General features: G+C 32.9%; 3 protein-coding genes and 1 long non-coding RNA gene across 6 annotated transcripts in view; all 4 read left to right on the forward strand.

Moving 5' to 3' along the window:
- Positions 1-5,262, forward strand: part of LOC124531057 (uncharacterized MFS-type transporter C09D4.1) — a 72,046-nt gene extending 66,784 nt beyond the window's left edge. For 2 of the 3 annotated variants that reach the window (XM_047105505.1, XM_047105514.1), the window contains exons 4-8: positions 993-1,134; positions 1,958-2,157; positions 2,984-3,198; positions 3,659-3,764; positions 4,229-5,262. In XM_047105505.1, coding sequence (XP_046961461.1) covers positions 993-1,134; positions 1,958-2,157; positions 2,984-3,198; positions 3,659-3,764; positions 4,229-4,390 — 825 coding nt within the window. In that variant the 3' untranslated portion in view covers positions 4,391-5,262. The remainder of the gene's footprint in view (positions 1-992; positions 1,135-1,957; positions 2,158-2,983; positions 3,199-3,658; positions 3,765-4,228) is intronic. The other variant, XM_047105522.1, reaches the window with a different exon arrangement.
- A 2,414-nt stretch (positions 5,263-7,676) lies between these two features.
- LOC124543746 lies at positions 7,677-10,426 on the forward strand. Its single transcript, XM_047122041.1, has 4 exons — positions 7,677-8,014; positions 8,213-8,432; positions 9,283-9,438; positions 10,327-10,426. The coding sequence occupies exons 1-4, from the start codon at positions 7,942-7,944 to the stop codon at positions 10,424-10,426; spliced, it is 549 nt and encodes a 182-aa protein (XP_046977997.1). The 5' UTR covers positions 7,677-7,941.
- A 68-nt stretch (positions 10,427-10,494) lies between these two features.
- LOC124533505 lies at positions 10,495-12,070 on the forward strand. Its single transcript, XR_006966698.1, has 3 exons — positions 10,495-10,543; positions 10,867-10,954; positions 11,894-12,070. It is a non-coding gene; the product is annotated as an uncharacterized LOC124533505 (long non-coding RNA).
- A 1,579-nt stretch (positions 12,071-13,649) lies between these two features.
- On the forward strand, positions 13,650-15,967 carry LOC124543755. The gene is made up of 3 exons (XM_047122053.1): positions 13,650-13,847; positions 14,832-14,948; positions 15,812-15,967. Exons 1-3 carry the CDS (start codon positions 13,683-13,685, stop codon positions 15,965-15,967), a joined length of 438 nt encoding a protein of 145 aa, XP_046978009.1. The 5' UTR covers positions 13,650-13,682.
- The last annotated feature ends 408 nt before the right edge of the window (positions 15,968-16,375 follow it).

A 16,375-nucleotide genomic window follows, 5' to 3' on the forward strand; every position in this document is an offset into this window, starting at 1 on the left:
CTTAAATTAATACCCAACATTCAACTTTAATTCCAGTACTTATCACCAATCTCCAAGTGACACTGTCAAGGTAAAACAAGGTCACAACTTGGTATATAACATGTCGTGTATAGGTACATATTTATCTTCGTCTTTCTGTTAATTTGTGCAAAAATATCTAATTATTACTTAGTGTGGTGACTCATTTATAGTCATAATTTTAATTGTTAGACTAGCTGGCGACGTGATCCAAATGTTCCAAGATAAATAATTTAAAACTGAAACTAAATTGTAAATAATAATCATTTATTCTACAAGCAAGGACTTAAGACATTTTGGACACAAACAATTCGTGAAATGTTTAAAACTAATTTCTTTATTCAAGGATATTGATATTTAGTTATTTTATTATGTCTTTAAATAATTTTATTTTTATATTCAGTGTTACATCTAACATTTCGACACTTCGGTCGTGTATCTGCGGTAAGTTTCGGGTTTGTTCGTGGAACAGCTGTACAGTTCTGATATTAGAAGCACGAACGTTTGAATCCATTACATAACATCACTTGTGGAGCTATTCAAACTATTTGTTTTGTCAATTTCACGGATGCCTTTTTTGAATAATACCCATTGTGTGAAAACGCGGATGAGCTGAGATGTGTAATAAAAATTAACGATCGTATTTCAATGATTCTCACTACGTACATATTTGGTCCAGGATTATTTACTATTCTAACCTAATATGATCACAATAAATTAACACACCTGAAAATATAAATGTTTATGTAACAAAATCTAGTAAAACTTCCTATTCCTTGTCAATAGCTCGGCAAAAAATACATTATTAATAATAATAAAGATGTCGCTATATAATTGGGTTTAAAGTTTTGTCGACTTGAAATTTTGGGATGGATACGAGATGTTCAGGGTTACAGAGTGTGACAATTATAGACTTCTTGCTGTCCGACCTAGAGAAGATGCCATTATCCTAATTGTGATTGTAAAATTTCCAGCTCGGCGTAGCTCTTGGGTTCCTGCTGCCTCCGATGATAGTACGAGCGCAGGGTACCGTGGAAGAGATCGGCGCAGATCTACAATTCATGTTCTATCTCGTGGCTGGAATCACGAGCGTGCTTTTTGTTTTTATTCTACTATGTAAGTATATCAGACTTATGCAAAAATATTAAAAAACAGTTGTGTATAGAATATGAATATTTTAATGTTTATGCTCAAATTACACAATTATAAGTCGATCCGTTCAGTATTATAACGTTCCTGTCAACAAGCAACGTTTGAGTTTTTATTTGCTTAATCATTAGTACGAGTATTTATAATTCATCTCGTGCTCGGCAGTGACGAAAAACGATGTCAATAAACCAGATTTAAATGGCTCGATTTATGAGCATGCCTGTCATCATCATCCTCCTGCCCTTTTCCCAATTTTATTTGGGGTCGGCGCAGCATGTTTTCTCCTTCCATACTTCTTAGTCAGACGTCATCTCACAAGTAACATTTTTTCTAACCATATCGTCTTTCACACAGTCCATCCATCGTTTTCTTGGTCGTCCTCTACCTCTATATCCATCCACATTCATGCTCAAGGCCTTCCTCACAATATGTCCCTCATTCCTCCGCATTACATGCCTGAGCATGCCGGTCAAAATTAAAATTATAAATTGTACAACATTTAAAACAAAAACTTTGGTTTTCCAAATCGTTTAAAAAAATATAGAATTCGGAGGTTAAACAAAAATAAACAACAATCGAAGTGATAACTTTTTTCAATAACTAAAGTCTGTTGAAAATATGAATCGTTCGTTTACTACGGTTTATTCTAACTGAAATTGTGATCGTACATTTTTTTTAATAATTTGTATTATTCATGTAGGCTTTCGTAGGATGTAGATTCTATCGAGAAGAACTGTTAAGAAAGTAATTATTTTCCAACATTTGTGAAATATGTGCATTGTTTCTATAGTCTTTAAAGCGGCTCCACCGAGTCCACCGTCAGCTGCTGCGGACTTCGGTTCCAGCCTTGACTCGAACTTCCTCAAGTCGATTCAGAAACTGCTCACCAACCGGAACTACATCCTGCTACTCATCTCGTACGGTCTCAACGTCGGCGTCTTCTACGCGATCTCGACACTTCTCAATGAACTCGTCCTTACTTACTATCCGGTAACGTATTTTATGATTCTCTATATGTATGTTTAAATATGCTCCAGATCCTCAAGATGCTCTTCTCCATCATACAATATAAAAGCTTAAACATCTCAACGATATCAGAGTAGTATTTTCAACCCGGAACCCTTAATGCGGCCCATTACCTGAGCAGTTACCTGTATTGTAACAATTTGTTTCGAGCTTCCCATATGTCACTAAAAAGCATTGAGTATTATGAGTATTACATCGGGCAACCTGCAATGATATACTTGATTTGAAGTTAAACTTCAGAACAACTGACTCAACTGCAGGCGCGTCAATTAAGTGAGACAGTATCGTAATGCTCAAAATTGAATCTTATACTGTTACATGGCGAATAGAAGCTCTTAGTGATAGACTATCCTAGGCAATATTAAACTGAATCCTAAACCAATATTACAATATTGTAAGTATCAGTAGTGGAATCAGTAAGGAATCATTTATTAAAAAAAAAACAATCTACCGACAAAACACGCTTATTTTATGTTTAATCGAAATAAAAAATTTAACCATAACTTCTATTACATTAAATGGCTGACAATAATAACATTTTGCGAAATACTAATTATCTCTAGTGCCGACGGCATGACGACCGTCTAGCGCGAGATGATAAGTGGGCTCTAGTTTTGGAATGGCACACGTTATATAGCCTGTAGCAGGTAGGATGGTGTGGCAGGGCTGACACTCCTTACAATATAATAATGCAATTCTATGCATACATAAATGGATGCTATCTATACATGTATTTCAGTCAAGGTTAAAGAGTTTTACTTTAACTGTCCCCCTACCTTCTTTTACACAGGGTGCAAACGAAGACGCAGGTCGAATCGGTCTAGTGATTGTGGTGGCTGGTATGATTGGCTCAGTGGTCTGCGGTCTCATCCTCGACAAGACCCACCGTTTCAAGGAGACCACGCTGGTCGTGTACGCCGCCTCGGTGGTGGGAATGATCATCTTCACCTTTACCCTGGACTGCGGTTACATTGCTGTTGTTTACTTCAGCAGTATTATTCTAGGGTAAGTTGCGTTGGTTTTTGATACTGATTGAGGTTTTCTTTATTGATACTAGCAATTTTTAGACTTATTGGTACTTAATCTAATTTTTGGCTACTGTATAATAAATTTATATTAAGTCGCCTTTAAAAAAAGAGCGACAAATAATAGCCAAGTCACACGATGTCGTCCTCAGAAGAGTTTACGTTGCTTAGAGATTTTGTTTGTTTGTGTAAACACTAGGCATAGGCTATCTTAATTATTTGATTTATTTAAAGAAAAGGTTTGAGCTTATGAGCCTAAGTGCAGAACACATTGGAGTGTCATTATGTAATATACGAAACCTTTTTTCTCACTTTTCTCAGCAGTGACATTTACAGGCTGTCTACTATATATTTAACACATATTCTGTCAATTTGTTTGGTTTTGTTAAACTGTCTTGAGGTAATCGAATACAAACTACACAAGTATCTCATATTTTCAGATTCTTCATGGCCGGCTACTTGCCCGTCGGTTTCGAGTTCGCATCCGAAGTTACCTATCCGGAACCCGAAGGAACCACCTCGGGCATTCTCAACGCTTGCGTTCAGGTATTATATTTAGTTTCATTGAAAAGGCATATTCCCATAAATTAGAAACTTATTATTTGATGACTAACTGTGCGATTTTGAATTTAACAAAAAAATATATTATTGTAGCCTAAGTTACTCCCTATTATATAAATTATCTACCAGTGAAAGTCCCGTCAAAATCGGTCCAGCTGTTCCATTGATTAGCCGGAACTTACAGACAGACCGACAAAATTGTAAAAAATGTTATTTTCGTATACATATGTATCGTGTAAACATTTATATGCATTGATTAAAAAAGGGCTATTTAATATTACAAACAGACACTCCAATTTTATTATATATATAGATTTACAAGCGCGGTGTCAGTATCTTCTGATTCTCATTATCGGAATCTACAAATCGATCATAGTTTTATTCGATACTGTTCCGTAAAAGTCTCCCATAACAAAGTTGTGACGCATGCTACGTAACGCGTGGGCCAGATATTCGGCATCGTGCTGACGCTGCTGTTCGAGTGGATGCTGGGCGCGGCGGGCGACCGCTGGGCCAACCTGGCGCTGTGCGCGCTGCTGGCGCTCGGCACGGCCGTCACCGCCGCCATCCGCTCCGACCTGCGCCGCCAGGCCGCGCAGAACAAGGCCTAGGCCGCGCAGAACAAGGCCTAGGCCGCGCAGAACAAGGCCTAGGCTTGCCACGCTGACTCTTGTGTTATTTCTATTTTTGCTCGTTCGTATTCATATTCACATACCAAATATTTTATTCGAGTAATTTAACGAAGTTTGACGGGAACAGAATAATTGATATGATTTTATTGAAATCGGGGACTAACTAAAGATGAAGCTGCGCCGAAAGATAGTTTGACGAAATCCATTATTAACATAGAATATTATTTTTTAAAACGAATGCAAGCTAACGAATGTAAGTATGCCTATTTATATAATATTATAGATTTATTAAAAGTTTTTGGAATTACTCTATTTAATATTTTTTTTAGAAAAAAAATAACAATTTGAATATATTCGCAATTAAATGTATGACACATATTTAATAATGTGCTTGGAGTCGGATGAATAATCAGATTCGAAGAATATTTAGTTCCTTAACCACTACGTAAAAAAAAATCGTAAATTATTGCGCCCCCAATGCAATAATACTTATTATATGCGCACTAAATCGCTGTGAAACAATGATTCAATTTCAAAAATATCAATGACGCGGTAAAAACAGTGAGGTCTTTTATAAAATTCTATTTACAAAACCTTATGTCATTAAAAATAACCGACGAAATACTGGACGAAAAATTTCATTCAAAATGACAGCTAAAGCGTAATGGCGGATTTTTGGCGCCATTTTTAATTGATACTACTATTGTGGTTAAGCCCGTACAAGAATACTTTATGGAAATGAAAATTCTCAACAGAGTTCATGCAAGTTAAATTCTACATTACTAATTAAAACGGTTTTCAAAAAACCAGCGAATAAAACTGATATTATTTTTTATCTGTTATTACTTATAAATTTTTTTTAGTATAATTGATTATTGTAAAAGTAACGGCGTTTGTTAGTTCAGAGAATTTTACCTTATTTGTCTCTCCATAAATATTATTTTACTGTCCATAGACAATTATTAGCACAGATTAAAAATTTGTTAACTTATATTTTATGTTTAGGTTATTTTTAATATTATAAAAGTCTTATTTGCGTTAATATATATAATCGTACTTTATATTAAGTTTTTATCGATATTTAGCCTAAAGATACAAATAATTTACAACGTATATATTAATAATAACAATGCATATTTTAAAAAAATATACATACATATACATTATATATTAGATGTTTTTGTAGGAATTTTACCAAATAAAGGCCTAGATTCGATAGTAAATAAAAAACTTTTAAATCCTTTAAAAACGTGAGATGTTCTGTAAAATGTGACAATAATTGTGTGACCACAACAAATAAGTGGGTACTAATTACCTGACATTCCAAGGTATAGGCTGTAGGATTCCTGTGTGATAGAATAGATATTTTTCGTATAGAAATTGTGAAGGGCATTTAGCGTTTTGACAAAAATGTTTAATACATATTCGTATTTTAACCGATTCGAAATTTAAAATTGATAAGTAAATCGTATTTTTATGAATTATAAAAGAAATAGAGCTGGCTACACAAACTTTGATCCCAAATAGGTTTTATTATTAGGGTTTTTTTTTTTTTAATAAGGCTAGTTATATTTATTAGAGCCTGCATGTTCATGGTATGACAATGCTTCTTATATGTACGACAATATTAATAAAGTGATATACGTGTTGATGAAATCCAATAAAGATTGTAGTTTCTAGGTGTGTATTACCATTGCTTGATGTGTAATTAAGATAATTATTGTAGTTTTTTTTTCACTGTAAAATTATTTAATGTTTTGTTTTTTTTTTTTGTTACAATTTACATTTTTTCTGTTAGCAAAGGCTTGTGATTTAGTACTAAATGAAATTACAAAATTTGCTGTGAGTTTTAATATGAACCAGTATTATTATATTTATTGTGTGTTTTGATAGTTGATAAGATTTTATGTGTACACGATATGTTTTTTCGAAACGGTGTTATGGTTGTGTTAACAATAATATTTGCGAATTAATCATAAATGTGAAACTTGCTTTATTATTAATGTGTAATGAAACTCTTTTTCAGAATCAAAGAGCACGATTTTGTTTTGTAATATTTCTTGTCTATGGTATTGAAACAAAATTCACGATTTTTGTGTATTGTATCTAGAATGTGTAATAGTAATTTAAACTGAAAATCAATCTTTTCAAATTAAAAAATTAAATTCAATATTTGGCCTATTTACACTTTAATACATGAAATTTTTGTATCAAAATCATAAAAGTAAATTTAGTTCTTTAATTATTTCAAACATTTATACATTTAAATGAAATCAAGTGTAATATTTTTAAAAATATGGACATTCTATTAATAAAGATGGACTTACCGCTTTAAGACAATAACATAATGTATGTTGGTAATTATTAATAATGTAATTTAAATGTATCGAATACAATGTTTTGGGAGTTGAAGAAACATCAGCATTTAAAGCTACAATTATTATCCATGCCTATTTAAAAAATCGATATTAGTAGTAGTGTTTAAGAACTCTGTTAAATGAAGTTGTTTAATAAATGTTGATGTGTACAATTCAGTTTTTTTTTTCAATGGTTACCTACTTTACCTTCCTACCCATACCCATACGTAGCCCTAGACTATTCCAATTGAAGAAAGAAAAAAAATAAAACCGTAGATTTTTAGTTCGTGATTAATATAATTTTCATCCACTTAAATATTACATCCAAAGCAAAAATTCTATTTTTATACAAACACATGGTTAAAATCATATACTATTTAAGTTTTCGACCAAAGATGTCATATCGATGTCAATTACAATAATTTATTTGTTTGATGTATGTATGTGTATTTTACAAAATAAGTTATATTTGTTTATTAATTAACAGGTTTAAGAACAAAATAAAGTTTTATTCATACTAAATGTTATCAAATTCGGTTTAATGGCGTATCCGTGAAAACAGAGCTACTTTCTGATTGTCAAGTGCTAAATACTGGCTTTCTTCACAGTTTCTCACATCATCAATGGGTCACCATCCTTGGGGATTATAGATACAGAGCCACTTACTTTTCAAACCACAACAAAAATATGTGGCAATTTCACGGTAGAACATAATACGATATGTGAAGGGAAACTTGCACGAAGTTATAAACCAACAAGTGAAACATTTATATTAAATTAAAATAAAATAAGTTACATTTTGAATATCAGTAGTTAAACGTTTTTTTCAGCATATAAAGGTTTTTATTCTTTAACTAAGCTGTATGACTTTTGTCCTTGCATACCTAGAATTAAAGGAACGTTTATGGTTTTTGTTTGTTTTTGTTGACAATACGTCAATGTTGTTGCTATGGCGGCATATTTGTATTCTGTGTTGAATATTTATTCCAAGTTGAATATTACTTGGAATTTATATTTGTGATTGTAAATAAAGCTTATGTGATTAATATGTAGCCTGATTTATATAGTTATCTATTCTTCAATGTGTGAAATATAAAAATATATTAAATGCATAACTAAATGGCATATATTTTTATACTAGTACTAAAAATATTTAATAGATAAATTATTATAATGAGTCGTGTTAAAGATGACAAAAATATTATATATGGTACATGTAAGAGTCATATAAACAGATCAGAAAATGGTGAGTGTTGTTTTATTAAGATAGATTTAAACCAATAAAAATAATGGAATTACATACATTAAAAGTCTAATTACACCATTATAACATTTACAATGTTATATTATATTATTATACTACTATTATATTCACATTATTATACTGTTAAAGTGTAAAAAGTAGTTTGTTAAATCACTAATTGATAATTATTACAATTAACAGATTTATACAAAATATGTCCATCAAAATTAAATAAACAGGAGTTAGAGGATTTATACTTTGCACTATTCGAGAGCAATATACAACTGAAAAAAACTTTGAATGGACAGAGAGATGAAATCAAAGTGCTAACAACGAAAGTGCAAAGGCTGACAGCATTAGGAAATCGTAACCAGGCTTGTTGTGCTAAAAGTTCAGCTGTTATAAATGAACAAAAAGAATTGTAAGTATTGTTATTTATAGATGTCTAGGAAAGTATGTATATTTAAATAAATACCGACTGAATACTAGTAAGGAGAAATGCTATTTGGTGAAGTCTTGTTGCATATGGTGGTTATAATAAATTGTTTTATGTAAAAATATTTATCCACAGTTCTGTTTTCTCTATAAATAATTAAAGTCAAAATCCCAATTTGTTTTTTATATTTGTAACTTGAAAACACACTAAAACTATACAGTCTGACGGTAAGTGACCTAAATCGACCAAAAGATTAGCTGTAAGGAATATGAACAGATTTACCATCAGCCACGAGATTTAACTCGTTGTTTGTTGCCTTTAGCCTATATTACTGTTTATCAAATAATTGCCTGCTAAGTTTGTGTTATTTATTTGAAAAGGCACAAGAGAGTAAAAAAATCCATTAACATACCATTGAATTTATTTATAATAATATTATAATTGTAAAAGTTAAAATGTCTTTTGGTAACAATTTCCCAGCTATGCCAATGAGCCGAATTTGACGAATTTTGCGTTGAAGTAAGCTCAAACCCCCAAAGAGGAACTACATTTTTATAACTAAAACTTATAACTACTATAAAACAAAGGCAATTTTTTTTTTATCTATATCTTACAGATGGTAGTGAATTATGCCTTATTTTAGGGTTTCAGCCACTGTACAGTTCTTCTAATACAGTTAGATTATAATTACCGTGTTCTAATTAAAAGTGAAGCATCACTACAAAATTACATTAACAGGCGTTAGAAATATAATGTTTTAGATTCTTTGATAGTTGGTGTCTTAATCATAAAAGTTATTTACTTTAGTAGAATAAATAAAACTTATGTTTTTCAGAATAGCAGACCTAAAGAAGACTAATGAGCAACTATCAGAGAGAATTCGTCTTCTCAATATGAGACTTTGTTCCGCAAAGCAGTTTTTAAGGCGCGGCACAGCTCAATCGACCTCACGTTGTTCCAAATCTTGTCTAGCTTTCAATACATCAATTAAGTATGATATTATAGTTATTTATTGTTTTTTTTTTTTTATATTGGTACAGGCTTAGATGAAACAACCTTTTCTAAAATAATACAAATATTAAATTACATAAAAAAAATTGAAAACTCATTACTAATTCTTTAAATTTGAAAATGGAATATTGTGGTATTATTTTGATTATATTACAATCGATTATAATTGCATTAGACATGTACATGGTAATGAGTGGAGTAATATGTATGTGCATGTGCATATTATTTTTATTTAATATATTCTATTTCAAAGTGGTCTAGTGGCTAATTTGGGCGTTAGCAGACCCCAAAGTCCAAATGCGAATTATTAGTTTTTTCATCTAAATAATTCTCCTAACAACCCTGAATTTCTATTGAATTTATGTTTATAATTTACAATGACGATGCTAAGAATGGAAGTTAATTGAACACAAAGATTGAAGATTTTTACGACGCAATACGCATAAGATCTGACGAGTTTGCTATTGTAATTTCAGCAGGCGTTTTGTAAATCGTATTCATATCTAATTTTGCAGATTTTGCAGATGGTACTAACTTAGCAATAAATAAAAAATAAAATGTATGATTATCAAATTTATTATTATTATTATTTGTACAGTTTCGGCTTTCTACATTTTTGACATATTAAAGCGAGACTGTCCCAAAAACCGAATGTATGGTCAACATACGAGGTGAACATTCAAAATGGTCGAGCTTGTCGGCATAAGTGAGAGGCATGAGTACCAACATAAAGCCACAAAAAGATCGAAATTCGAATATACGTAACCCGCGAAAATTCAAAATTCAAAATTCGCGATACTTTTTGAACACACCTCGTAAATGAAATATTCACAAAGAAAGATAATTAATAACTAGGAGCATTTTACAGGAACTCATCCATGAGCGCGCTCTATACCAAGAGGAGTGTAGCCAATGTCGGTATCGAAGCCACGTCGTGTGACTTTTTAGACAAGTTTGTATTGTTTTAATGTTTTATCAAAATGAAGGAGTAATCGAGTAGGTTGAGAGGAATGATGATATTTTTTTTATTTTAGAGAAAATATACCGGTACCGTCGACAGAAAAAGTTACCGCTCAAAATGATATGTAAGTTTCAGTGGTTATGGTTGATGTAGACTCTATAAAAAATTTCACTTATCTATGCTCTGTAATTGTGACAGTCTTTGCTTTCGAAGAATTCTGAAACCGATAAATATTACTATCCCGTATACATGGTTTATTGCTGTGTCAGTGTTCTTTCCATTGTGTACACATGACCTTATTTTTAGTCTACATTATACTTTGTAAACTTATTTAATATTTATTTTTGTCAAAATCAATAATTCTTGCACTAAGAAGTATGTATAGCTTTCCGGAAACTTGGGTGAATTCGATTAATAGCAAAATTAATCTAATTTTTTTTAAAATAGTAAATCAGCCGGAGACGAAGACTGTCAGCAAAACAAGTGTCGAACTATGATAGGCGAGTTGAAAGAAAAGATTTCTGTTTTGGAAGAGGTACGGTAAAGTACATCATAGTATGTATTAGTAAAATAGTAACCTAAAGCAGCGTACCGAGGCGAATCCTTTTGTTTTTGAAATCATACGTACAGACAATTAATACAAATTCGACCTTGAAAATTTTAAATTTATGACTAATATAATGTATGTAAAGGATTAAATATTTAAATTAAAAAAAAAGAATAGTCACTAAATGTGTCTCTGCTGACCAAAGGCATTCATATTAAGATGAGTCTTTGAATTTCAGCTGAGATGAGCTGAGATGGCCCAGTGGTTAGAACGCGTGCATCTTAACCGATGATTGCGGGTTCAAACCCAGGCAAGCACCACTATAAATATGTGCTTAATTGTGTTTATAATTCATCTCGTGCTCGGCGGTGAAGGAAAACATCGTGAGGAAACCTGCATGTGTCAAATTTCATCGAAATTCTGTCACATGTGCATTCCACCAACCCGCATTGGAACAGCGTGGTGGAATATGTTCCAATCACTCTCCTTAATGGAAGAGGAGGCCTTATCTCAGCAGTGGGAAATTTACAGGCTGTTACTTAACTTTTTTTTTTTGAATTTCATTACAAAACGCTTTAGAGACACTCGTGCTTGATGGTGAGGTCGATTATAATGAAGAAACTTGCTCATTTAGTATATACTCGTATATGTAAATAAAATAAATAAATATGAGACAACATCACATACATTACTCTGATCCCAATGTAAGTAGCTGACGCACTTGTGTTATGGAAATCAGAAGTAACGACGGTACCACAAACACCCAGACCCAAGACAACATAGAAAACTAATGGTAATCTACATCGACTCGACCGGGAATCGAACCCGGGACCTCAGAGTGGCGTACACATGAAAACCGGTGTACCTACCACTCGACGTCGTCGTCAAATGTATTGAGCAACCTGGTCTTTGCCGATTTATCATCAGGAGTTGGTCAAAACACACGAGCAATACTCGGAGCGATTGAATGAATCGATCGAAGAGGTCGCCTTACTCAGGAACGAGGCCAGTCGAGCCAGAACTGATCGCATGGCTTTGGAACAGCACCTTCACTCTCAGCACAGCGACCTGATGGAACAGCTGAGGGTAGAGGAGGAGAAGTGTTGTGAGTGACAATTATTCACATTTTTTTTTTTTTTATAAGGATCTCCAACGTTAGTACAAAAAAAACTTACACTAATACATTCTTGCGATTATTACACATTTAAATAAAACTAATTATAACGGATGAATCGCGTATATTAATTTTTTTTTTTTTTTTAAACCCGTGACCACGAACACTGCAAAGTGCTCGAAACGTCGGGATGTTTAAAAAAAATAATTAATATACGCGATTCATCCGTTATAATTTGTTTTATTTAAACTAATACATTCACAAAACTTAACCTATACCTACGCACTCACAATTATAGGAGAACACGACATGCTTCGTATTTTATAAAAATATCTTAAGACTAGACAGACATTATACTACAGATATTGAAGACTTTACATAACATTTTTAATAGTAATAATTATAAAAATAAAACTTAAGGATAAACACACAATTTACTACAAATATTATAACGTACTGTAACAATTCTCACATTTTTTGGCAAACACTGACAGGCTATCGTGACCTATGTCTAAGTCCGATTCACATTTCCAGGAGTTACATACAAATGGACACTTAAACTCTTTGCCGACTATAATAGGCAATTTGACAGGTGTTTAAAATACATTTTATATTATTTAGTAGAGGTTAAGGAACCCAGTAAAAGTTGATTTTTTTTTAATTCTAGTACATATTTGCCGAAAAATGTCATGTTAAAAATTACATATTTAAATAGCGAGAAAACGCTACTTGGACAGTATGGCGCTGCAATGGGGTCGGTGACGTAACTTTGCTGTATTTTAATCTGTGGTACATATGGTAGAAAAGCAAGGTTTACTAGAAAGTGACTTCATCATAAGCCCGGCCAATCAGGAGCGTTTTGTGTCACGTGACAAACGTTTGAAAAAATGCATTTTTATTTTGAATAAATTAAGTATTATTTTCAAGTTTCGTTAGTAAATAACCATTTTTAAACTCATAATCTACACTGATTACAATAATTCACAATTTATTTTTCGCATTGTCAAATAGCCTATTCTATTAGAAAGGTATATATTTTATATATATGTTGAAGAGCGGTAGAGATGGCGTCCAGTTGAGCAATCTTTGTCGTCATCAGACCTTCAGATGTAAATTGCTCTGTCAACGTCTTCTATAATAACGATTAATTAATTGGGAAGCGCAGTGAAACCTCTTTGAATTAGATATGGCAACCCCCGATCTTGCTTTTAAAACTCTTTATTTCCTTAGCAACCGTCAAACATTCCATTTAATTGGTAGATCACATAAACGTTATTCTGAGATGCTTCTCTAACCAGCGCCATCTATTGAGGACCGTTGATATAACTGAACGGCATATATTAGAAAGAAAGAACACTTTTATTTGGGACCTTACAAAAAATATAAAAATATATATAAGTTACTTCAAAACTTAAATTACTATTAACATTTACACGAAAAATCATTAAAAAATTAACAATAAAAAAAGAATTGATACAAAAAAAGGGTTAAAAGAAACAAAAAAAAATATATATATACTATATTACAATAAACAGATATGACGTGTCCCAAATAGGTGTACCATTCAGCGATTAAAAGGCGTAGACTTAATGCTGGTTTTCAATGGTACCCTTTATTACACCCCTTACACAAATACTTCCAGGTGACTTAAAGGCTCAGTTGATGATGGAAAAGGGCAAAGTCTCCGAGTTGGAGATGCGATTGAAGGCGGCAGAGTTGTCCAGGCACGTCGCTAAGACTCTAGAGAAACAATACACAAGTTCCATCGTAAGTACATTGACAACGTCACAAATATAACAGTTATAATATCGAACTGTTAGGTTAAGGCTTTATTCGAGTCGAGATGGCCCAGTGGTTAGAACGCGTGCATCTTAACCGATGATTGCGGGTTCAAACCCAGGCAAGCACCGCTGATGCATGTGCTTAATTTGTCTTTATAATTCATCTCGTGCTCAGCGGTGAAGGAAAACATCGTGAGGAAACCTGCATGTGACAAATTTCATAGAAATTCTGCCACATGTGTATTCCACCAACCCGCATTGGAACAGCGTGGTGGAATATGTTCCAAACCTTCTTCTCAAAGGGAGAGGAGGCCTTTAGCCCAGCAGTGGGAATTTACAGGCTGTTGTTGTTGTTTATTCGAGGAACCTTGGAGCTTATCCCATCACGCTGCTCCAATGCGAATTGCATACACATGTGAAATAATTTTATCAGACTTATACAGGTACCTATGCATGGTTTTATTGCCTGCAATAGGCAATAATGTAGTTTTCTAATAGTAAAAAAAGTGTCCAATATCGATCTTGGTCTTGTTCATGTAGTTTTGCAAGACCAAGAACAAGACCAAGACCGTGCAAGATTTGCAGCAATAATAAGAATAAGTCTGCGAAACTTTTGCCACTTGCAGTTAGGACCGAGTGTCGTTTCGGGGAGCGGTCACGCTTAATTTACAATAAAATATATTTACTCGTAGAAAACAAACTAAACAAAACAAAAGAATGACTAGAACAGATTCTTAAAGAAGAGAATAGGATGGCGTAAAGTACAGATATAAATGACAATATATAATGACATTATAATATACCAAGATCAGGTTTTATTTAAGACGCCTACGTCTCATCTTGTTCTTACATTTCGACAAACTAAGGTCCAGGGCTTACCCTTATAAAAAAACTAGCACAAATTACCTCTTTATAATTCATCACTACACACATTGGGTATTTGAAATAATTAATGATTTATTTTTCTAAGGTACTGAAACCCAACAGTCCTTCATTATCGATGAGTAAAGGAAGTCCATACAAAGCGAACGACGATTCCGGTTACACTGACACGAGCCAAGATAAGAGTCGAGAGAGTGGGAATAAGGTGATGTATTTGTATTTTAAATTCTTGGTCGTAGAGTCCAAAGCAAGGTGGGTAGTACTCATCGTATTCTGCCAAACGAAAATACTCAGTATTGTTGTGAGTCAGTTTGAGAAATGAGTCAGGAATTGTTAATAATAAATAAATCAGTAGGTACAATTATCGCATTCAATGTCCGCCCGCTCACAGAATGCGTATTCGATAAGTATTTATTTGAAAAGATGATGATGATGAATTCTCGAAGGATTTACGATAGAAAACACCACCATCGTTTATTTGACATATCAAAATATACATACGTCATACATATATAAAACACATTATAAACTTTTATGTGGAGATAACAGAAGTCAGAAGCAATATTAAATTCAGTAGTACCTCAGTAACAAACTTATTCAATTCCAAAATTTAAATTAGACGAGGGATTTTATCAGTGTCAGTCAGATTTTTTCAGTGATAAATCTATTCGTCTATCCAATCGGTAAGTTTTTCTATTTACACCTTTAAAGAATACTTTATTACATAAGAAAAGTTTATCGTGTATTAGGTACTCAGCACAACAGGCATGGCCAATTGACAGATGTCAGGGTTTCTCAGTGGGCGGACATTTTAGATGTCATATCTATTAAACTTACATTTTTCACTTCCGTTCGAACCGAAGCGGTTACGGTGTCCCAAAAGTCTTGCTCAGCTACTTTCTCTACATCAGTACTAATATTATAAATGCGAATAGAAAGCGTTATTATTATCTAATATTTATTTTATGTTATTCTTATGCGGTCGAACTACTGTATTTAATGAAATTTTAAAAACTTGACGACCAGCCGCGGACAACCAATAGTAACTGAGGCTTTTCGGACTTTCAGGATTCGTTCACAGGACAAAAAGATAATCGAGATATCTTAGATCAAATAGCCAGCCTCCAAGCGGAATTGGTCAGCTTGAAGCACTCTTTCGTAAGTAAAGTCTACATAAATTGTATTAACACTATTCAGTACACTCTAACTTTTCATTGTTTCTGAAAATCACATCTGGTTATGATAATTTCAGAAAAATCATAAAGAATCCTCTCAACTGGAACGCTCATTAAACATCGATAACTTCTTGCAACAGATATCAAATAATGGGGAAAGTTCAGAATTAGCTAACGATGGCTTTGCTTCTCATGCTAGAGATATTGGAAGTGCCACGGCGTAAGTATTTCATATAATCACACCTAAAAATTAAGCCATGTGTTATCCATTTCATACATACAATTGGAGTTTTAACCGCAATCATGATTTATAACTACGAGCTGACGCCCAACACGCCTTTCGTACTCGAATACCGAGTCTATTTTGTCAACGTTCTATTTAAACTTTTTTTACGTTTTTTACTTTTTTAACGTTCTATTTAAGCTTAATTCTATTTAATTATATTTAAGCATTAAA

This window comes from Vanessa cardui, chromosome 1 (genome assembly GCF_905220365.1).
Source record: "Vanessa cardui chromosome 1, ilVanCard2.1, whole genome shotgun sequence".
In the NCBI taxonomy this organism is placed as follows: domain Eukaryota; kingdom Metazoa; phylum Arthropoda; class Insecta; order Lepidoptera; family Nymphalidae; genus Vanessa; species Vanessa cardui.

Excerpts from the sequence above, each read along its gene's own strand:
- LOC124543755 (XM_047122053.1), top strand. The coding sequence starts at position 13,683 with ATGGTACCCTTTATTACACCCCTTACACAAATACTTCCAGGTGACTTA. Across the intron at positions 13,848-14,831 it reads AACAATACACAAGTTCCATC|GTACTGAAACCCAACAGTCC; the intron begins GTAAGTACATTG and ends TATTTTTCTAAG. Across the intron at positions 14,949-15,811 it reads GTCGAGAGAGTGGGAATAAG|GATTCGTTCACAGGACAAAA; the intron begins GTGATGTATTTG and ends TCGGACTTTCAG.
- LOC124543746 (XM_047122041.1), top strand. The coding sequence starts at position 7,942 with ATGAGTCGTGTTAAAGATGACAAAAATATTATATATGGTACATGTAAG. Across the intron at positions 8,015-8,212 it reads TATAAACAGATCAGAAAATG|ATTTATACAAAATATGTCCA; the intron begins GTGAGTGTTGTT and ends TACAATTAACAG. Across the intron at positions 9,439-10,326 it reads GCTTTCAATACATCAATTAA|GAACTCATCCATGAGCGCGC; the intron begins GTATGATATTAT and ends AGCATTTTACAG.